The 24,358-nt window shown below is 47.1% G+C and overlaps 1 protein-coding gene across 1 annotated transcript in view; it reads right to left on the bottom strand.

Moving 5' to 3' along the window:
* The window catches only part of LOC148532315 (phospholipase B1, membrane-associated-like), a 177,854-nt gene that overhangs the window by 147,479 nt on the left and 6,017 nt on the right, over nt 1-24,358 (bottom strand). Inside the window, exons 2-3 of the mRNA XM_088467995.1 lie at nt 12,943-12,980; nt 7,510-7,570 (exon numbers count right to left, since the gene is read on the bottom strand). Coding sequence (XP_088324121.1) covers nt 7,510-7,570; nt 12,943-12,980 — 99 coding nt within the window. The remainder of the gene's footprint in view (nt 1-7,509; nt 7,571-12,942; nt 12,981-24,358) is intronic.

Genomic DNA, 24,358 nt, shown 5'->3' with positions numbered 1-24,358 from the left:
TGGGGGCTGCAGCTACTGTCGGAAATAGAGGGTCCCTCCCTCCACAATACATTGGGGGGATACAAAATCTTTGTGGGTATCCGCAAGTAAAATAGTGCTCATTGAGAGGGAGATTTATCAAATCAGTTTTACAAGACAAAAGTGACAGCACTGTTTGTAATATGTCACTGTGTGTTATATATTTATTACATGGCCCCTGGTATTGTACAGCACTGAGGAATGGTACGTTATAAGTAAAATATCATTATAATGTTAATGCATTTGCTATTGCCAGGATATAAAGTGTCTGTTACACACGTTATACAATCACACAGGAAGGAGAATTGGCACTCACATGACTCGGTGAACCGACTCACTCCCAGGAGAGTCTCTTCCAGGCTAGTAATAAATAAATACAACGGCAATAAGGAAACAAATCAGTTGGCAGGCTGCCTATCGGTCATTAGAGTAATTACACCACATGGCACAGACTGACAGTGCCCAGGTCATGTTTGAGGAAACTGTGACAGGATAAATATCACCAGATCTCAGTACAATTTTGAACTTACCCTGCAAAAAGATTCCCGCGGTGCCCATTTGTGCTGGATTTCTGTGGAGCATAAATAACAGTTATATATTAATCAGCAGCCCTTCCATCCAGAGTCAGTGGCCCTCATTTAGAGGCGCTCTCAAGAAGCGAGCGCTCTCTCTGAATGAGGGTAGCCGCTTGATTTTTAAAGTGCGGCCTCCTGGTCGCTACCTAAGCTGTGGGTTACCACCCACAGCTTTAGCGACCGATCAGGGTGATGGTCGCGATGGTCAAGACCATCGCGACCGTCTGGGCTTGCGACGAGACCCTAAGGTTGGGTCTCGGCAACCGCAAGCCCCAGGGAGCTTCCTGCACTGATCGAGCAGGAAGCTCCCCACTGACATCACTGCTGATGTCAGTGCGGCCGCCCACAAAACGGCAGGCGTTCCGTCGGGAATGCCTCAGTTTGTGTAGCCACCCCTCCGCCCCGCCTACAAAATGGGCCGAGCTGTCGAACACCATCGACAGCCGCCCCTTTTGTAGTGAGCTCGGAGCGAGAGAATTTATCTCTCGCTCCGTGGCTTGCGCACGCGCAGTGCAGTCGCTGCGCGTGCGCAGGGCCTTAACATCGACCTGGTTGCGAGCGCTCAGCACTTGCGACTGGGTCTGAATGAGACCCAGTGTGTGCACTTTTATCCATGAGTAAAACTACGCAGAGGCACAGGCACAAATGCAGAGGCGTAACATTTCATCACCAGGCCCCCTATGAAATTGGGGGACCGGTTATCTGCCCCGAAGGCCGGGTGACATTACAGTGCTCTTACTCTCCAAGCACTCATGGCTAGAGAGAGCTGTCCTTTAGATGGATGTAGGTACAGCCATAGTTGCTATACACCCATACATACAGTACATGGAGGTCTAGTTATGTTCCCCCCCCCTCAGTGCACATGGTATTTTTTTAACTACAAGTTTTAACAAATGGGAGTGACCACGCTCCTGAGTTTATCCACGACCCTCATCTAGCACCTGAGCCCGCAGTGTGCCTTGGCGGCTCTGCGGAGATCACAAGTGCGAACAGGTGGGACAGCCTTCCACATGCAGACGCATGGATGTTCTGCACACGTGGATGGTTTCTCTCACACTAGCATACGCCAGTAAGTAGGCTACCGCCGCCGTTTGGAAAGGAGGCCGCAAAATGCGCCTGCCTCAGAATCGGGCACAATACAGTATGTTGTGTGCACAGTTGTATGTGGGCTGTGTTTTGTAAATGAGCGCTTTGGTTTTCCCCGTCCCCTCTCTCTGGTGTCGCCATCCAATCCATGCCCCCACCCATCTCTGTTTTCATGTATTGGACCATGCGGGATCATTATTCCCACTCATCTCCCTTCTATCATCCATCCTCTTTCCTGTCTCATCCATACTGTCTTCTATGCATCTAAAGCTGGGTACACACGGGACGATTTTCCTGAACGATATGAACGATAACGATATCCCACATGGACGATAAAGATATCTTTCATCGTCCGTACATGCAGACCAACTTGGACGATATCGTCAAATTTCCCTGTTCAGAGATGTGGCAGGATGACTCACTGACAGATATCTTTGAAAGATCTTTGAACGATCTATGGGCCTGATTCAGAGCCGGACACTCTGACAAGAGTGCTTGCTCTGAATCAGGGCCGTCCTACCTAACATTGGAGCGGCCTCCTGGCCGCTCGCACAGCTGTGGGTGACCACCCACAGCTTATGCCAGAGGCCAAAAAGATGGTCGCGATGGTCAAGACCATCGCGACTATCAGGCTTGTGAGGAGACCCTTGCGGTAGGGTCTCGTCTGCCGCAAGCCCGGAGTGCTTTTGGCTCTATCAGAGTGGGGCCGGCCCCAGACGGTAGGCGTTCCCATGGGAACTCCCTCCGAACTCCCTCCGTCGTGCGCATGCGTCTGAATTAGGCCCTATGAATGATCTATGAATGATATCTATGAACGATATCTTTGAAAGATATCTTTCAAGTTGTTGGTGGTACAGATCGTTCCGTGTGTATGCACCTTAAAGCTGGCAAGAGACCGATATATCGGGCAGCCGGAACACATTAGAGGTTCTGGTTCCCTGACCGACCGATATATCGGTCCCTGCCGCAGGGTTGTCAGCCGTATCATCAGGCTGAGCTGCATGTAGGGCCGACCCTACGATGAGGCTGACGACCCCACGGTAGCACACACTGGGTACACACTGCACGATTTGAATGATTTGTCGTTCCAATCTGTCAGAATCAGCCAAAATCATTAAAATAAATCGCTAAGTGTGTATCCAGCTTAAGTTATCGGCACCATTTATCTCTCCCTCTGTGCTTCCACACTTCCCATTGCCATAAAATTATGCTCATTTATCTTCAGTTTCCCCATCCGATCAACCCCCGATCCTGCTACAAATCCGTCCTTATCGCTGTTATAGTGTATCCTGGACCTGTCCCCTTCCTCTGTGATGCCACCTCACATTCACGCCTAATATCGGTAACCGTGTCATTGTCTCTGCAGAATAACGTCATTAGATTTTCTGCTACTTACAATTTTTAAACTTCGGAGAGAGGAGATGACTTTAATGTCCTGTGGATTCAACGCATGTGCTGCAATAGATGAGGAGATGCTCGGATTAATGCAGGTGGCGTCACGGCTGATAGTGAACAGGTAATCAAACACTGTCATTAATGGAGTCATTTGTTCAATTACTATTTCACTGGAGGCCATATGACTCCTTTAAAGAATGTAAGTATTATGAAAACAATGATGGCGCTGTGTTGGTGCAAGAAATAATAAATATTAAAGTTCAAATCTTCCCTTATTCACTTGATGTTGTTCTTCTGTTATTCTTATATTTAGTGATAGGTCACTCCGTTCCAATATAGATAATATGAAAAGAGAAAAAAACAAGGTCCCATGTGTAGTAATTTCTTAAACACGGAAATCCAGTAAATTATTGATGAGACTATATTTTTCAAATATGGGCGTACCCACTCACAGTGAAACGCCTCTATATGTGAACATCAAGGTTTTTGTTAGAGTCACCAGGTTTTGTTAGACCAGGCAAGTAAAAATCCACAGCATCCAATTAGTGTCAACGCGTTTCAGCCCAGTCCTGGGCCTTTATCAAGACATGAGATGTCTTGATAAAGGCCCAGGACCGGGCTGAAACGCGTTGAACTTTACACTAATTGGATGCTGTGGATTTTTACTTGCCTGGTCTAGACACTATTGAGGGATATTATATTCACTTTTTCCGGTTTGATATACACTGAACATATGAATATATGGACGCAACTGTGTGTATATTGGCAAAGATACCTTTATGTGAAAGAAAACTTGTAGAAAATTGTGAGTGGGGTATGCACATTTATCCTGGGAGTGAACTTTCACCTTCATTAAAAGAAGCCATTACACACTGGTGACTTCCTCGTTTTAATGTGAGTGAGGTACACCTGATCCTACCCTAAGATACATGGTGGTGGCATAAGTGTGAGATTGAACCGGGACTCTAACGAAACCTTGATGTTCACATATAGAGGCGTTTCACTGTGAGTGGGTACGCCTATATTTGAAAAATATAGTCTCATCAATAATTTACTGGATTTCCGTGTTTAAGAAATTACTACACATGGGACCTTGTTTTTTTCATTTTTCATATTATCTATATTGGAACGGAGTGACCTATCACTAAATATAAGAAAAGGAATAACAGAAGAACAACATCAAGTGAATAAGGGAAGATTTGAACTTTTTTATCTATTATTGCTTGCACCAACACAGCGCCATCTGTGTGGGAATTGTTTTCACAATACTTACATTCTTTGCATTTGTTTATTCGGGTATGGTGATGACTGTTCTGTGAAATCTAGGGTCTGATTCAGACCCACTCGCTAGCGGCTGTCCGCTCGCAAGTGGGTCGATGTTATGGACTGAGCATGCGCACGACGGAGGGAGCTCCGTCGTGCGCATGCGCCAGACGCGACGAGCGAAGGAAAGTCCTTCGCTCGTTGTGTCCGATCAAAGGGGGCGTGCTGTCAATGTTGATTGACAGCACGCCCCCTTTGGTGGGCGTGCCGGGGGCGTGCCTCCCTGACAGGGGCGTTCCCACGGGAACGCCTCCCGTCAGAAGCCGGCCCACTGACATCACTAGTGATGTCAGTGGGAGTGATTTTGGCTCTGATAGAGCCAAAATCACTCCGGAGCTTGCGGTTGAAAACCTCAACCGCAGGCTCCGGCTCGCAATTTCGATGGTCGCGATGGTCTCGACCATCGCGGCCATCACAAAGCACGCTCGTATAGCCTGTGGGTGGTGACCCACAGCTATACGAGCGTCCAGGAGGACGCTCCATGAAAATGGAGCCCGGCCCTCATTCAGAGCGTGCGCTCTGCTCAGAGCGTACGGCTCTGAATGAGGGCCCTAGTTCCTACAAATAGGCAGCTTTGCGCATAGAGAAACTCCCTCTACCACCATTTTATATTCATATAACTCCTTTAATTTGCCGGATTCTGTGCAAAAAAAGATCTAATTTGCCGACCAAATCTGTATATGTGCGTCGCCAGCATCACGGCACATTGACTTAATGTTGCTTTTTTTCCCGTTTTTATGTGATTTAGATGCATGGTAACTGGGTGAAAAGCCCTCAGAGAATAGAACACAGATCCCTGTGGCGAGATTACCCTCTTTACATCACTTGTGTAGTGTTGGCCCTTATATAATACAGTATACACCATTTTTTCAATGCAGTTGAGTTCCAGTCAGGCTGTCGACATGTTAGGATTTGACAGATAATACCACTGCATCTACAATGTCGACGCTGACATAATGTTGACATGTTCAAAAATGTCAACACTGCGAATGTAGACAGTCACAATGTTAACATATGCAATTAGAGTTAGGCTTACTGCTAGGTTGCATTAGGATTAGCTTGCAGTTAGGGTTAGAGTTAAAATGCAGTTAAGCTTAGTGTCAGATTGCAATTATGGTTAGGGTTAACCTGCAATTAGGGTTAGGCTGCAAATAGCATTAGAGTTAGGTTGCAGTTAGGGTTAGGACGCAATTAGGGTTAGAGTTAGGTTGCAGTTAGGGTAAGGACACAATTAGGGTTAGCGTTAGGTTGCAGCTAGGGTTAGGACACAATTAGGGTTAGAGTTAGGTTGCAGTAAGGGTTAGGTTGCAATTAGGGTTAGGCTCCAGTTAGGGTTTGGCTGCAGTTCAGATTAGGGTTAGGCTGCAGTTAGGGATAGGCTATAATTAGGGTTAGGTATGGTTGCAATTTGGGTTAGGGTTAGGCTGCATTTAGGTTTAGGGTAGGCTACAATTAGGCTTATGGTTATTCTACAATTAGGGTTAAGTTGCAAATAGGTTTAGGGTTAGGCTGCAGCTGCAATTAGGGTTAGACTGCAGTTAGGGTTAGGTTGGAATTACGATTAAGGTTATTCTATAAGTAGGGTTAGTCTGCCGTTATGGTTAGGCTGCAGTTAGGGTTAGAGTTAGGTTGAAATTAGGGTTAGGCTGCAGTTTGGCTTAGGGTTAGATTGCAATTACAGTTAGGGTTAAGAATAGATACAATTAGGGTTACGGTTAGGCTACAGATAGGATGGGTTAGGTTGCAGTTAGTAATAGGCTATAATTTGGGTTAGGTAAGGTTGCAATTTGGGATAGGGTTAGGCTGCATTTAGGTTTAAGATGCCTACACACTTATCGATATTTTACACGATTTGCCCGATTCCGATGCATCATGATGACAAATTGTGTAAAATATGCCCAAACAGTGAGTGTCCACTCACGATGCCAATGCGCATCCCCGCAGGTTGTACATCATATCTTCAGATCTGCCGTGCTGTAGGGCAGATCTGACAATCTCAGTCACGACGCACTGGAATAGTTAGGAGGCACGATAGATCGTTTGTCACATCGGGCAGTTTTTAACACCAAATCGTGCCCACGTCTGCCGGGGAGCTGCTGGGGAGAGTTCAAGGGGAAATCGGACACAATGTTGGATCGTGAGCACATCGCCAAGTGTGTAGGCACCTTATGGGTAGGCTACAATTAGGCTTATGGTTAATCTAAAATTAGGGTTAGGTTGCAATTAGGATTAGGGTTAGGCTACAGTTGCAAATAGGGTTAAACTGCAGTTAGGGTTAGGTTGGAATTACGATTAAGGTTAGGCTCCAAGTAGAGTTAGGCTTCCGTTATGGTTAGCTGCAGTTAGGGTTAGAGTTAGGTTGCAGTTAGGGTTAGGCTGCAGTTAGGCTTAGGGTTAAATTGCAATCAAAGGGATAGGCTACAATTAGGGTTATAAGAGCACCCCTAGTGGACAAATTGCAGCATTGCTACAAGCTGGATACAAGTATGTTGGGCTCAGACCGACAGACATTTTATCTGATAATAAGTTAATAAACCATCAGATATTGTGGCCATACACTCTTAGATAAGTCACAGAGCATGGCCCCCAATATCTGCTTTCCTCTCCTGTGAAAGAACAGGGGAAATGTTGAATCTGGTGACGCATACACTGCCAGATGCGGGCGACCGATGATCGGATTAGTCAGGCATGTTGAAAGATTTCTCATGCCCAACTGTCCGATCATCGCTGATCAGTCACGGCCAAATACTATGCAATTATCACCCCCATCTGCCGATAATCTGCCGAATTGCATAGTAACATTTGAACTAGTCTTGGCTAATACCAAGAAAAACAAGAAAACATTTTCTATAATATTATATTTTATTTTCCATATATATCATATTAGTAAACTTAAACCCTTTATTGTATGTCCTTTCTATACATAGAATAGAAGACTTATCAGAAAGAGCTGAGTCTTATGTGTTGGCTACAACAATACATCATGGAGAACAGCAGTTAAGCTTAGATTTCAGTAAATGAAGTCTTAGAAGAGGCGGTAATCGAGGAGTGGATCCCCCCCCCCCCCAACTTACCACTTATTTATGGTATGTGACACCATAGGTGAACTCACCTGATGTTGGGGCTATATCAGATCTCTTCATGTTATTATTATTACACGGCAACAGGAATCTCTGTTGAAGATAATATGAGTTTAATGAACCCAAAGTAATAATGGAGCATAACCGCACAGCGACCTTTGTACCCAAACACTTACAGTGTTATTATGTATGGGTCAATACGTGCATTAAATTCACCTTAAATTTGACATTTACCAAATAGAGCTTCTGTTTGTCCTCTTATCTTATTACGCTATAGCTGAGAGACAGAGACTTTTGCTAATATTTGTATATCTTTGAGTACAAAAAATAAATAAGACTTTGGATGTTAATAGGGTTTAAAAAAAATGCACACGCACACACACTGATAGAATAAATACATTGCATATTATTATTAACGCTCAGGGGTAGGCTGGGTGGGGAGGCAAACATGGAGATGGGTCTGAGCGCTCCTCTGCATATATATCACACAACAACAAGGAATTGAGGGCCTGATTCAGACCCACTCGCGAGCGGCTGTCCGCTCGCAAGTGGGTCGATGTTCTGGACTGAGCATGCGCACGACGGAGGGAGCTCCGTCGTGCGCATGCGCCAGACGCGACGAGCGAAGGAAAGTCCTTCGCTCGTTGTGTCTGATCAAAGGGGGCATGCCGGGGGCGTGCCTCCCTGACGGGGGCGTTCCCACGGGAACGCCTCCCGTCAGAAGCCGGCCCACTGACATCACTAGTGATGTCAGTGGGAGTGATTTTGGCTCTGATAGAGCCAAAATCACTCCGGAGCCTTGAGTTGAAAACCTCAACCGCAGGCTCTGGCTCGCAGTTTCGATGGTCGCGATGGTCAAGACCATCGCGGCCATCAAACTGCACGCTTGTATAGCCTGTGGGTGGTGACCCACAGCTATACGAGCGTCCAGGAGGATGCTCCATTTTCATGGAGGCCGGCCCTCATTCAGAGCGTGCGCTCTGCTCAGAGCGTATGGCTCTGAATGAGGGCCTGAATCCGCACTAGAAAAAATATATTGGTCTATACAGATGAGCCTATAATTGGCACATAAAAATTTGTTACACAAAAACCAACTCAAAGTATTCCATATACAGAAAACCTGTATTAAATGAAGAGTTGGTGGTGCTCCCTCTGAGTCAGAATACACAAACTTCGTACAAAGAGGAGAGAAAGCAGACTCTTGTGTTATGGGGCCCTCTTATTGATTTGTATGATTCAGCTAAAATATAACCTTTATTAATGTATTAGTTAAAATGAATGAGTCAAAAAATTAATTAGACAAACTATGTTAATAATTATGCTCGGGGTATACACAGCAACATTGTTTATTCAAAAAACATCAGATCCGCAAATATAACTTGATATGAGTTTCGTTTCTCTCATAAATAATGTGGCTCCCCAATTCTGCCACTCCTACTACCGTGTTTCCCCGATAATAAGACACTGTCTTATTTTTTTTTTTGTTAAAAAAAACACCATAGGGCTTATTTTCGGGGTAGGTCTTATTTTAATTAAGATTGACAGCAGTGCCCCTTATGCAGACCCCTTGTAGAAGTGCCCCATATGTAGCCCCCCCCCCCGTAGCAGTGTCCCTTATGCAGCCTCCCTTGTACGGTAGAAGTGCCCCTTATGCAGGCCCCCTTGTAGAAGTGCCCCATATGTAGCCCCCCTGTTGCAGTGCCCCTTATGCAGCCCCCCTCCCCCTGTAGCAGTGTCCCTTATGCAGCCCCCCCCCCTGTAGCAGTGTCCCTTATGCAGGCCCCCCTGTAGAAGTGCCGCTTATGCAGGCCCCCCTGTAGAAGTGCCGCTTATGCAGGTCCCCCCTGTAGAAGTGCCGCTTATGCAGGCCCCCCTGTAGAAGTGCCGCTTATGCAGGCCCCCCTGTAGAAGTGCCGCTTATGCAGGCCCCCCCCTGTAGCAGTGTCCCTTATTGCAAGCCCCTCTGTAATTGATCCCCCACCCACCAGTACGGTAATTACCTGACTCGCTGACGTCCGGGATGTCCCTCACACTTGCGCGCTGACTGGATCTAACACAATCCAGCAGGCGCAGCCGCGCAGTATCCTCAGCGCGCGGGTGACAGCATGACGTCACCCGCGCACTGCATGACTGGGAACGCTGGCCTCTGAGGCGTTCCCAGCTCAAAATTGGATTTTGTTTGGTCTTATTTTCGGGGTAGGGCTTATTTTGGACCGGGTTTCAAAAGTAAGGGTAGGGCTTATTTTTCAGGGTAGGTCTTATTATCAGGGAAACACGGTAATCATCAAATATATACAGTAGGTAGGACATGCAAGCAACTGCGAATTTTGAGTTCCACATAAATGCACCCACATGTAATAAATTGCGTATTAATTGCAAAATAAAAAAACTCAAAAGAAAAAACCTTTAGTGCAAAACCCTTCAGTTCAGCACTAAATCATATAGGCCGACAGAGCAGGTCTGATTTATATCACATCACAAAACCATGTAATGGACACATAGGGCCTGATTCAGAGCCACTCGTAAGCGGCAGCTCGTTCGCTCTGAGCGATGTTTGCCCAACTGCGCATGCGTACGGATCGTTATACGCATGCGCGAACCAGTCAGTGCGGCCGAAATTCATGTGCTCGCAAAATAGCGAATGCCTGCTATTTTGAGTGACAGACAGAGGCGTATGTGGGTGGTAACAGGGGAAGGTGCTTGAAAACGGGGAGTGGAGATCCGATCGCAGGCGTGCTTAAAGGTCAAAACGGGCGTTTTATGGGTGTGCATATTTAAAACAGCAGCGTCATTGACCACGTCACTGGGTTATTTTATAGCCAGAACTGCTCGCAAAATTGTGGTAGCAAAAACCAACGCCAAGAATAGCGAGCAGCTCATACCCTGGTCGATGTACTCGATTAATCTAACAAATAGCGGACATGACGTAGGATGCGAGCGGCCAGGGGGCGTAGTTTCCCAAAAAACGACCGCAAGTTTTGTACGCTCGTTCAGACCTAGAGGCGTGAACAGACCGCAAAGAGCGAACGGTTCATTTGAATAGCCACCCCTATTTTCTGGACGAGCGAGCGCTAATTGCGTCCGGCTCTGAATCAGGCCCATAGTTCCAACCCGGTTTATCACATTCATTAAATATACCCTGTGACTTTTTATACTTGCGACATGTACCACTTTTGCTGGTAACTGAATAACTAGTGTTCTCAGTATATTATCATAGGATTAAATCCTGTTTATAGTAACACAATTAGCACATCCATATATCCATTATAAACATGAGCTGCGGTGTTAGATCTCTGAGTACCTGTGTCATATGTATCAATGTATACAGAGAAAGCATGTGTTTGTGCAACACTGTTAAAATCTTTCAACTACTGTCCGTATATCAATTGCCACAATATTATTAGTAAGTGAATAAAGGAAAAAGGAAATAGCAGCCTCCACTCTCATGACATCTGATCTAATCTCAGCATGCTCGTAGATATAAACATAATGTCAGAATATAAAACATCAGACCACACATGCTAATGAGTGCTCTAATTGAGATAGGACTCTCCGAGCTCTCGGTATCACATGACATTAATGCTCGTTTAGTGGGTGTAGGTATTGGAACAAATGCATATCACCGTCTAATAAGTCGCAGTGTCTGCAGGGCTGGTTCCCGTGTCGGCTGGTCCCGGCTAAGGTAAATGGAAGACGATCGTTTTAACTAATACATTAATAAAGGTTATATTTTAGCTGAATCATACAAATCAATAAGAGTGCCCCATAAAAAAAGAGTCTGCTTTCTCTCCTCTTTGTACGGTCCTCTGCATATGACTGAATTCTGTATATGGAATGGGGATACATTGATATTTACAGACATTACTAGATTGGCCTGAATGAGTTTCTTCCTCCTGCATAGTTAATTTTTTTTTTTTTTAATAAATAATGTCAACTGTTTGTATGTTACCTCACAGACGTGTGATCTGGTCTAACTGTTCCCGGGAATTAGTCTTAATAAATTGGAATCTGATACCTGGTACCAGTGGCCACAATATGCAAATTAGAGGGAGGAGATTGCGTCTTGCATTTTTGCATTCACCATTTGAATGCACAACACTTATAATGAGTCATGTGACACAAGTGGGTAGAGTTTGCTTATTCATAATGGACGAACATATAAAATGATCAAGCACGGCATTTATCCATTTAGCATCTTGTCCTGGGGTAAACAGCCACAACCAGTATATCCAGCTAATTGGGTTGAAAATAATATATCATCTCTAAAGAACTAAATTTACTCCACACAAACAAATATTTATTTATTGAATGGCTTTGTTATATTAAAGGGTAATGAAGGCATATTTATCATACTTGTATTAATGATGATTATATACTGTATTGACTGACATAGCTCTAGTAACTTTAGTGGCTCATACAAATAAAATGTTTTCCATAATATTTAGAGTTTTCTTTAAAAAAAATCTAATATTTCAGTATCAAATTCCCTTAAAATTACCTGGAAATCAGATGACGCAGGACTACAGGATAGCGCTGCCTTCTGGGTGCTCCAATTTCTAACCACAATCTAGGTTATATTCTGCCCAAAAAATTACGTATGTGTGCGTGCATGCGTGCGTCCATGTGATAGGGCATAAAGATGGAGATGTATAGACCAGTGAAAAGAGTGAACAAGTAGAGAAGTTGCCTATAGCAACCAATCAGCCTTTACCCATTGTTTATGACAACAATTTCAGAATTAGGGATGGTCATCGGTGGGTTAACCATCTAGGGTGCCATTGCTGATTAACATTAATGGCATGAAACGCTTGATGGGGGACCATTGATGGTTTGCACTCATCGATGGGCATCCCTGCTGCTAGGAATGGCAGGTGTGCCATAGCTAGGAGTGTGCGAACTGTGCCACCGCAGAGTTTGGGCCCTCACCCATGCCCCTGCATCTGGCTAGCAGGGTACCTTGGATGCTCCAGGCAAGTACCCAACAGCTCTAATCCATCAGGCAACAATGGCTGAGAACCATTGGATCTCCACCATTGATGGCAAAACCATCAACCATCAGTGGTAAACCATTGATGATTGCTAACCATCGATGGCCATCCCTATTTTGAGGTTGTCTCCTTCCCTTCATCATCTCACCAGCCAACCGGGCTTCAGAGTCCTGCTAAAATGAATGTTGCTACCCTTGTTGTATTATTATTATTATTATTATTATTATTAGAATTATTACTATTATTATTACTATTATTATTATTATTATTATTACTATTATTATTACTATTATTATTATTATTATTATTATTATTATTATTATTATTATTATTAATAATAATAATAATAATTGTAATAACAATAATAATAATAATAATAGTAATAATAATAGTAATAATTCTAATAATAATAATAATAATACATGCCAACATCATAGTTAGTTTGTTTTTTTCTGAATTTAGATGTAGTGTTCTTACCGGAGATTCCTCCATTCCTGCTTTCACCCCAGGGTTTCCTAAAATAACAGAATTTATGATAAGTTGCTTAGTTTTTAACAAAATATATTTACAGCAATGAACACCCTTTATGGGAGAAATGTAATAAATGATGTCTATACCCCAACATGTTATTTTTTGCATTTGAAAGTATAGTAACAAATTTGTGCCTCACTCTCGCTCTGAACGAGCGCCCGTTCTGAATCAGGGTGTGTTTTTTTTTTTTCCATCCGGCCTTTTGGACACTCGTATAGCTGTGGGTTACCACCCACAGCTTATGCGAGCGTCCATGATGATGGTCGCGATGGTCAAGACCATCGCGACCATCGGGCTTGCGACGAGACCCTGCGGTAGGGTCTCGGTGACCGCAAGCCCTGGAGTGATTTTGGCTCTATCAGAGCCAAAATCACTCCCACTGACATCACTAGTGATGTCAGTGGGGCCGGACCCAGACGGTATGCATTCCCATGGGAACGCCTCCGTCTGGCAGCCACGCCCCTGGCATGCCCACCAAAGGGGGCGTGTTGTCACTCACCATCGACAGCATGCCCCCTTTGGTGCGAGACCCCGAGCGACGGCTTCCCCATCGCTCGCCGGGTCTCGCGCATGTGCACGACGGAGCACCCTCCGTCGTGCGCATGGGCACTTGGGCACCATCGACCTGCTTGCGAGCGTACAGCGCTCGCGAGCGGGTCTGAATGAGACCCTCTGTCTCCTCTGTTAGGGCACTACATCCCTCCTGACATTGTGCCCTGTTGTAGCAGAGAGCCGGAGACACATGCTGGACACGTGGGGAAGGTATAAACACTTATGTTAGGTATATATATATATATATATATATATATATATATAAAACTCTGTATTACATGTATACAGTATGTAGCTCCATAATACATGACCTTTACTATGTATTAGTCCCAGTCATTTAGACAACATGGCCCATTAACCACTGAGCCAGGAAAAAGCCCGCTGCACCATAGTTGGTTTTATTCCTCCTATTCTAACATCGTGAAACTTCTCCCTTGGTGATGATTGTTACTGTGCCTGGTTCTGCGGGTCAGGATGGCATCTCTGTCTGGTGTTTCACAACTAGGAGCTGATGCTGAGTGGCGCGCTAATACTGTTGCGACCATTTCAGTGGCTTTTGCTGTAGTTGTGTCTGTGACTTGATGCCAGTGCTAGTATCAGCCCTTTTCCTGGTGTACAGCCGTGCGTCTGACTGTGCAAGGACTGGGATGCCCACTCTGTGCATTTATAGACGCAACAATCCTGCTTGGTGCCTCTTTAGACGTTACCATCAGTCGCACCAATGAAAACTTGCACCAAACCCATGCTCTGTGCAGAATCTCCATCAGAGTACGGCCATCAATGTGAGTGATTAGGCTTCTGAGTTTGCAACCAGTTATGCGACACTCCCATAACGCGCCCATAAGACGGACCTTCTCCGTGTGTCTGAATAGCCACCTGCCAGCCACCACCAAGTGCTCATTGTCAATACTGTGCGTCTGAATCACTACTCATACTTCCCTACTCTCCTGGAAGGTGCGGGATATGCCCAATTTTTCTGGTAGTCCCCTGCACCCCGGAAGACTGGCCGGTTTTTCCCACATGCCATCCACCGCCTAGTGAAGTGGGCAGGGTGTGGAGATAATACCAGTAATCGCTGGTCCGTAGAGAGAGGACAATGCGAAAATTATGCGAATTGCGTCATTTTAGCTCCGCCCACTGCCCAATGATGATTTGCGACATTTCCCCATGTTTGAGCCTAATGACGTGGCAGTCCAGCCCCTAAAGTAGTCAGCTGCATCTCCGCTCTGGTCTTCTCCAGGAGAGGAGACTTTAAAAGTAGGCATGTATGTCCTTAATGCGACACCGTGGGATACGTGAGCTGTGTGAATTTTTAGCTACTTAGATGCATGCTCAGTTATCGTGTCTAACTCAGAGTCAGACCCTTAATCTAGAACATTATTGGGGAGACGTATCAAGCCTTGGGGGCCTATTCATCATCGGAGGCCATATTGCCCCCGATGGTTAAGTATTGTTGGGCATACTGAAGTATCCAATTCGCAGCGGGGGATAGATTACACCGGAGCAATTCATCATTGCTCTGTTGAGGGGACAACTGCTCCGAAAAGCAGCTGGCCCGTCGGTTACCTCCTACCCGAGGTCACACATGCACATAGCCACCGGGGAGTCCGTGAGAAGGCGACGGAGGGATCCGGTGGCGGAGGGATCAGGAGCATGGCTACGAGAGCAAGCGCCATCTGAAGATGGCGTTTGTTCTCAGAGCAAAGTCCAAAAACTTTCAGTTTTTTTGAGTTTTGGTTTTACTGCAGGGAGCCTCCCGAAAATTGGGTGCCACTCCAGGCCCCCTGCAAGAGTAGGCAAGTCCCCCGGAATGGCCGATGACCCCCCCCACCCATACGCGAAAGTGGGCAGTCCATGGGTTCAATGATGCAATTTGCACTGAATCGCGTCTTCATAGCCCCGCCCCTGCATTATAAAGCGGCATGCTGGGCCACGATGGCGCGATTGTGCCATCATGCCCACTTCAGCCGCCCCCACACCTCCTGCTGCACCGACCTGGCCGCCCCCTCCCAGATGAGGTTACCAGAATGTCTGTAAGTATGATGCATGGGCTCTGATAGGGGCCTCTCCCTGAGGTGTGTTAATTCTAATGTTGTAATATGTAGTTTATAGGATACAATGGCTAATGCCGTTAGTTACTTGGGCCAAGCTCCAGAATGCCTTGCTTCCCGGAGCTTATTATCTACTAGCGAGAACGCTCCACCATTGTAGTCATTGTAGTCCCAGGTTCCAAAGAAAAACGTTAAAGTTGGAGGGTGCATTGCCATTGCAGGCTGTTCCCTGGGGCACATATAATCACTGTTGCCACAGAGAAAAAACACTCTGGAGGCCTCTGTTTAGCTCTGCTGAGTTCTACTTAGAGATGTGCGCGGACCCCCATGTTTTTGTTTTGGCAAAACCACCCTTAAATGGTATGGTTTTGATTTTGGCATAACCACCTTCAAGTGCTCTACATGGAACCCCGAAAGTGATCCGAACCGGGACTCGATTCGACTTGGAACCCCTAAGTTTGGGTGTGTAAATGTTTTGAGCAAAACCGAACCGCACATCACTTATTGCAATATATGGTAGATATAATATAAAAGTATAATATATCGATCCCACTTCAGCAATTAATATTTATTTTTTGTAGTTGAGGCAATAGCCCCATTAATTAAAAAAACAAGACAAAACAAAACAAAAAAAACATACATCCTCCTGAGTAAAATGATTTATTGCACCACTGAACATGTTTTCTGTTTATGAGATGGCGCAGAGCAGGTATCGTGGTGGTACAATTTCTGCCACAACAATAAATAAGTTCTTTGTGCAACGGTGATGCATCCTGCAGCTGTGGTTGTTACTGGTGAAAGTGATGTTATCACTGACGGTAGCCTCTTACAGTTGTAGGGCAATGTGGAAACAAAAACTATCACCAGAAATAGGACTTTTGCACTTGGATAAATAGAGCCACTCTTGCGAATAGCAAAACTTTCTAATAACAAGTAGCAAAAAAAGTGCTAAAATCTCTCAGACAGCGGAGTAAAATCACAGTCTCTTCCTGATCATCAAAGGTCTCTCTGTATGTGATGTCGCAGTTGCCGTACACCTTTATCCAACATACTGTACAGAACAAGAATAGCAGCAATGGGTTAATGAGAAAGGTGCCGAGGACCCACATTCATTTACTCAGCCAATAATCAGTTACTACAGTTATAGCAATGTGCGTATGGCTGAGAGAAGGCGACTTAAGCCTGAAGGAGGTTAAACCCTGAGGCTGGTCCGGCTGTGTTGATGGTCATGCCCTTTGGGGAGTATACTGTAGTGTGGTTTGGTCATGGCCCATTAGGTAAATAAACAAGGGGAGGGTTTAAAGCAAGTCTGCAATCACTGAGGCCTCTCTCATTTGAATTGTCCCCTACCTCCCTATCACCCTGATGTTTTTTTGTTTTGTGTGGACTGATCTTCCTTTGCACTGTTGGACGGAGTTGAGCACCAGATCTGTGGTATTTGTGGTGCATGGAGATGGAATACTTTCCTTCACCAAAGGGCTTGCCTGATACCACCTGCTGAGTTCCTCCAATCAGAGCTCAGCACATGCTCCGCTTGTTGAAATATGTATGTACTACTGGCGATGGTATGGCAGGGAAATAGTACACGCTAGCAGATATCACTAAACAGCCCAATTCCAGTACTTAACCAGTAGGGTGGCTTATTGAGCTGTTATGTGATTGTACAGCTATACTCACCATTATGCATTCACAGACTTAGCATGGAGTAAAGCTTGTGTGGAGCATACATATCATCAGTCAGTGACTGTATGTGGTTAGTGGTGCATGAATAAGTAGCGGTATGCTACTTAGAAACACTTAGAGTGTTTATCAGGGTCTCACAGAGCTAAGAGGAACATGTCTGTGTTCCACAATGAGGGAGCCGGCACTGCAAATAGACTAGTCCCTGGGGGAAGTCCGCACCTCCAGGACCCGCCTGGAAAGACTAAATTGGGGGGGAGAGTTAGGCTGCATGGACACGCCCCCTACATGAGGTCATGCCCCCTTACTTGGAGAACACGCCCCTTTTTACAGCCATGCTGCAAAGCAGCACACACTACTCTACTCACAGCACCAGGTGTCACCCAGTGGAGGGACGCCACTGCTGAGGAGGGTTGCTGCTGGGATCCTAGAGCAAGTCCCGCTGATTCCTCCTAAAATTAACGATTTTAGTAATAACCATACTTGCTATGGAGGTGCGAGGAAAAAGACGCAGTAATTTCTACAGATATCACCTTGTCCCATTTTCAGTCACTTAATTGAATAGCAAAACCCCACGGCTGTGGGAAAAACCCCGTCCGCATTTGGATATTTCCCGAAGAGGTATATTTACGTAGCTCACCTAAATGCAGGTAAAAAATTAGTTACAACAACTGCAATTCAGAAAAGGATAGACCACCTGCGGTAAAAGGTGCTCCCTCGGGAAAGCCCCCACCAGTGGAGTAATGCTTCGGCAGTAGGGTTTGTGAAAGTTCTGCGTTGTAACCCTTGGTTAGAATTATATGTAGTTGAAGTGTTAAGGGAAGCACAGTTCATGGTAAATATGGGGAAGATAAATCTGAAGGAATAAAACCCACATTGTTAACCCTGCCTGTATTTAGAGAGAGAGGGGAGGGATGCAGCTTGCTGTGATTCGTCCTGTCAGAGAGAGAGAGAGGCGGCGGGATGCAGCTTGGTGTGATTCGTCCTGTCAGAGAGAGAGGCGGAGGAATACAGCTTGGTGTGATTCGTCCTGTCAGAGAGAGAGGCGGAGGAATACAGCTTGGTGTGATTCGTCCTGTCAGAATTTTGACGCCTAACTTTAGTCCCATGTTGGGCTTCCGCTGTCGGGATTCCGACAGCCGGCATCCCGGCCACCGGTAATGTGACCGTATCCCGTTGTAACAGATCTCAGTGATATAGAGTATTCATATCCTCACTGGAGACATTCAGATTATCTAAAACACTAAACCTACGGTCAGTTAGGGTCATCCCACTTATACTGCTTTTACATCTGTGTGCTGGGTCGCATCCAGGACTTTGTTTATGCGTCCATCTTGGATGCGACCCTGCTGAGAACTGTTATAGGCGGGATGTAGTCGGCATCCCGGCATGCGGGATGCCGATGGTCTGAATACCACTGCCGAAATCCTGACAGGTCGGGATCCTGGCACCAGTATCCCGAAGGTAAGTATCGGGGTGTTAGGGGGAGGTTATGGTGCCCGGTTAGGGTTAGGCACTAGGGCGAGGGTTAGGCACCAAGGGAGTGTTAGGATTAGGGTGCGGGGAGGGGGAGGTTAGGTTTAGGCACTGGGGGGAGGCTACGTTTAGGCACTGGGGTGGTGGTGTTAGGTTTAGGGTGCGGGGAGGTTAGGCTTAGGGGGGGAGTTTAGAGTTAGGCACCAGGGAAGGAGGATTAGGGTAGGGGTTAGGAAAATACTTCTCCTCTGAATAAATCCCAATTGGGCAGAAACGCATTAGAGCTTTTGGAGATATTCTACACAGCACGCAGCACTTACTGGTTACCCGTAGCCAACTTGTGCTTTTTGCACTATTTATCCTCCCCGCTCAAGGACGGAGTAGGAGATCGGGAGCTCCGCTATTGATATTAGATCTTGCCTCAGCATTGCTTGTTCTCCTCCCAACAGAACGGAGATGGAGATAGGGTGTTCCGCTATCCACATCGGACTCCTCCAGCTAACACTCTCCTTGTAAGGAGACAGTAACGGAAACCAGGAGACACATATAGCACTCCATTCTGGTGGTTCCCTCCGTAGGAAGACGGAGGTGAAAATAATTGTCTTTTTTATTCTGACACCTGCATCAGCTGCCATATACCATCCAGCCTAATACCGACCATCTGCCTTTGCTTCCCAAATAACATCATTGGCAGGTATATTATACAGCTTCCTTTTTTAATAGAGGCTGGAATAACATTACCATTTTAGCAACATTCTTGCTTTTATTGCTACACTTATATGGAACATTGTGTCTCTGGGGGTCATTCAGACCCACTCGCGAGCGGCAGTACGCTTGCAAGTGGGTCGATGTTCCCCACTGCGCATGCGCACGATGGAGGGAGCTCCGTCGTGCGCATGCGCGAGACCCGGCGAGCGAAGGACTTTCCTTCGCTCGGAGTGTCTCATCAAAGGGGGCGTGCTGTCGATGGTGACTGACAGCACGCCCCCTTTGGTGGGCTTGCCTGCCAGACGGAGGCGTTCCCAAGGGAACGCCTACCGTCTGAAGCCGGCCCCACTGACATCACTAGTGATGTCAGTGGGAGTGATTTTGGCTCTGATAGAGCCAAAATCACTCCTGGCCTTGCGGCTGAGAAACCCAACCGCAGGCTTTCACTCACAGTTCCGATGGTCGCGATGGTCAAGACCATCGCGACCATCTTTTTGCACGCTCATATATGCTGTGGGTGGTGACCCACAGCTATACGAGCGTCCAGGAGGACGCTCCATATTAATGGAGGTGGGCCCTGATTCAGAGCGAGCGCTCTGGTCAGAGCGTCCGGCTCTGAATCAGGGCCTCTATTCTTTAAACGGAGCTACCTACATCTCAATTATAGCAGTGTTTTCATTTCACTTACACCTTGGATTTATTTATTCAAAATGACATTTGCTATTGGAATAAAAACCTAGTGCAATTATCCAAAGGAACTTTCCAAAACCGTAATATCCTTGTAATTTTTTCTTCTTGTGACCAGGGTTGAAATGCTGGGTCTTGACCCTGCTTCTTTAAACCTGGCCCTTTCACACTGCACAGTAAGCTGGGTTGCGTTCATGTGCAATAACCCAGGATATTGGAGCAAGTGTAAAAGGGGTATCATTAAGCTTAAGACATTTCACAACTGCAAACTTTTACAAGGATAGCTTGGTGAATATTTAAACATCAGGTCACACTGGAGAAGGCTGAATCATTATGGGGCCTATTCATCATCGCTTATATTTTACGAAAGCACGTGAATTAAAATTTTCACATACTTTTGTAAAAACTAAGGGCCTGATCCAGACCTGGTGGCTAGCAAGTGTCCGCTCTCTGCTGCCGATGTTCATTAATCTGCGCATGCGTTTGCATCGCAGTGCGTGTGCGCGAACTACTCATAGCGATCGGGACCCGCTCGCTCACCCTGCAAAGACAGCCCAGTGTAATGAGTGACAGGAGAGGCCATTTGTGGGTGGTAACAGGGGCAGGACAGTAGTAACGGGAGAGTGAAGGTGTGAACGCAGGCATGCCTGAGTGTCTCAACGCCGTTTCAGAGGCGTGCATAATTAACACGCAGCGTCATAGTACACGTCACCAGCCTTTTTTTTTTTACACTGAAATCCTCGCAGTGCTTGCGGTAGGGTAGAGGTAACCACAAGCGCTGCTATCGCTTCCGATGGTCCTTGATGTACCAATGTTTTAATACACTTCCTGGAGTTGACGTGCGCTAGTGGGCATCTCACCATACGCTAATGGGCGTCTGCATACACAGAGTGATCACTCGCAAAGTCTTGACGTCACTTAGCTGAATTTGCATACGCAGGGAGCCAGCGGCCGGATCTAGCGAACGGGTCTGAATCTGGCCCTAAGTGTCGGGACTAATCATCAAGTTCTGAAAAAGCATTTTTTTTGGAACTTGATGCAGTTACTGAACAAGACTTTAAAGTGGAGTTCTGCCCCTGATAACCTTCACAGGCAGCCTCAGCAAAACCGCACTGCAGACATGTGGTCTGGCTCACTTAAGGAAGATAGGTGACCCAGGCTAAGGATAAGGAGGGGGGCCGTGGGGGGAAGGGAGGGGTCGGACACCTGGGGGGTGGACACCTACAATATGGGGAGGTGTGTAATGACCGGGCCGGATTAAGGTCTGTGGGGGCCCCTGGGCAACAAACATGTGGGGGCCCCTATTAAATGTGACAAACTGGGGGTATGGACAATGGGGACCTTATGCAGAGCCCCCAGTAGTGTCAGTGCCCCCAGTGGTAGTGCCCCGTATGCAGAGCCCACAGTAGTGTCAGTGCCCCCAGTGGTAGTGCCCCGTATGCAGAGCCCACAGTAGTGGTGTCCTTATGCAGCACACCCAGTAGTAGTGCCCCTTATGCAGTGCCCCCTATGCAATACTCCCATTAGTAGTGCCCCCTGTGGTTGTGTCCCCAATAATAATGCCCTCTGTATAAATGCCCCCGGCGGTAATACCCCTGTAGTTGTGCCCCAATAGTAATGCCCCCAGTAGTCATGCCCCCTGTATTAGTGCCCCCAATAGTAATGCTCCCTTTGTAGTAGTGCCCCAGTAGTAATGCCCTGCCTTCAAGTAGTAGAGCCCCCAATAGTAATGCCACCAGTAGTTATGCCCCCCGAGTAAAGCCCCCAATAGTAATGCCCCCTGAGCAATGCCCCCCCAATAGTAATGCCTCCCCCCGAGTAATGACCCCCTCCCCCCAAGTAATGCCCCCAGTAAGCCACTTGCACTTATAATAAAGAAAATAAAAGCTCATACATACCTTAAGCTAAGCCCCGCGTCCGCTGCCATCCACGTTCAGTCCACTCCTCTGCACTACAGGAGAGACTGCATGAGCCGGAAGCTGGATGGAGCTCAAGAGTCAGCTCCAGCCTCCAGCTCCGGGGAGGGAGCCAGGCGCCCGCTGGTTACTATCACAGCGGGCGCCTGGCAAATGGAGCCTCCCTGCGGCGCTCGGGTTAGGTTGGCTTTGAGGAGGCGGAACTGGTTTTGTCTCCTCCGGTCCACTTTAACCCCGATGGATGTGGGGGCCCTTCACGTGTGGGGGCCCAGGGACGACCGCCCCTGTCACCCCCCCCCCCATTAATCCGGCCCTGGTAATGACGTGCTCTGTGTCTCCAAGACCAGCTCCCCACTGGCCGTTCCGCACTGCAGCACAAACAAAGGTGTCTGAGTGTATATTTCTCTGGATGAAGGGAAGCAAATCTCCAGAGTAATCCAAGGCTGTGAGAGTCAAATCCAATTATAGAGGCAATGCTTAAAATGGAATTCTGTAATCCATATTATGCTTAAAAACACCCTTGATGCATTTCTCCCCTCTCACAGGGTTTTTTTCAAAAGGCAATGATAGGTATCATTGCCTTTTGAAAAAACCCCTGTGAGAGGGGAGAAATGGGAGACACAGAGCACATCATTACACACCTACCCATATTGCGGTGCCCAGCGGAGAGTGAGAACGGGACTGAGTGCACCGCGCTTAGCGGGAGATGAGAGCTGGACCAAACGCATATTGTGCACAGTGCTGCTATACTCACTTCTTAATACTCCTCACTATCAGGATTAGCCGGGAACTGTTTCTATAGCGTGGCTAAAACAAAGATCTGCTAACCTGTCAGGTGGCTCCGAGTTGTGCTGCTGTGCCACTTACTAGAGATCACATGTACTTATCCTTGCAGAGAAATGTCACACAGTTTTGTCATCGGTGTCAGGATTGGTGAATATAACAACATTCATCATTTAATAGATATATACATTATCCAAGTGCTGTTTGGGAGCTTTCAGAGAACATTTAAGATCTATTCATATGTGTGCAAATGCTAGGAGTTTAGGAAATAAAATCCCTGAACTAATTGCAATAATGACAAGGGATGATCTGGAGTGAGGGAGCTCCGTCGTGCGCACCAAAGGGGGCGTGCTGTCGATGGTGACTGACAGCACACCCCCTTTGGTGGGCGTGCCGGGGGCGTGCCTGCCAGACGGAGGCGTTCCCATGGGAACGCCTACCGTCTGAAGCCGGCCCCACTGACATCACTAGTGATGTCAGTGGGAGTGATTTTGGCTCTGATAGAGCCAAAATCACTCCAGGGCTTGTGGCTGAGAAACCCGACCGCAGGGTTTCACTCGCAAGTCCGATGGTCGCGATGGTCAAGACCATCGCAACCATCTTTTTAGACGCTCGTATATGCTGTGGGTGGTGACCCACAGCTATACGAGCTTCCAGGAGGACGCTCCATTTTAATGGAGGAGGGCCCTGATTCAGAGCGAGCTCTCTGGTCAGAGCGTCCGGCTCTGAATCAGGGCCTGTGTTTGTTTTGAGTGGCAGCCAATGAGAGTCTGTCAGACTCTCATTAGCTGCTGCTGCGCCCACTGCAGGAGCCGCTCCATCTTCCGGCTCCCGCAGTGGGCAATGGGAGAGGCGTCATGATGTCATGTCGTCTCTCCAATGATGCAGAGTGGCCCGGCCTGGGAAGGACAGACGGAGGAGTGGATGGCGACGGCGGGAGCGGGGATTGAGGTAAGTGTTTTTTTTTTTATTACGTGTGTCCACTGGGGGAGGGGCGGGCACTACAAGGGGGAGACCACTACTGGAGGCACTGCAAGGGGGGGACTACTACTACTGGGGGCAATACAAGGGGGGCTACTACTACCAGGGGCACTACAAAGGGGGGGACTACTACTACTGTGGGCACTACAAAGGGGGAACCACTACTGGGGGCACTACAAGAGGGAGGGACTACTACTGGGGGCACTACAAAGGGGAGATCACTACTGGGGGCACTACAAGGGGGGGCGACTACAGGGGGGGAGGGCACTACAAGGGGGGACCACTACTGGCGGCACTGCAAGGTGGAGACCACTACTGGGGATTATTACTGGCGGCACTTCAAGGGGGGGGGGACTACAACTGGGGGGACTACTACTGGTGGCACTACAAGGGGGGACTACTACTACAAGGGGGGACTACTACTGGGGGCACTACAAGGGGGGACTACTACTACTAGGGGCACTACAAGGGGGGACTACTACTACTAGGGGCACTACAAGGGGAGGGGACAACTACTAGGGGCACTGC

Source organism: Taudactylus pleione, unplaced genomic scaffold (assembly GCF_031769625.1).
Source record: "Taudactylus pleione unplaced genomic scaffold, aTauple2 ptg000079l, whole genome shotgun sequence".
In the NCBI taxonomy this organism is placed as follows: Eukaryota; Metazoa; Chordata; class Amphibia; order Anura; family Myobatrachidae; genus Taudactylus; species Taudactylus pleione.
Note: the sequence above shows the minus strand (reverse complement) of the source record. Positions and strands in the feature narration are given on the sequence as shown.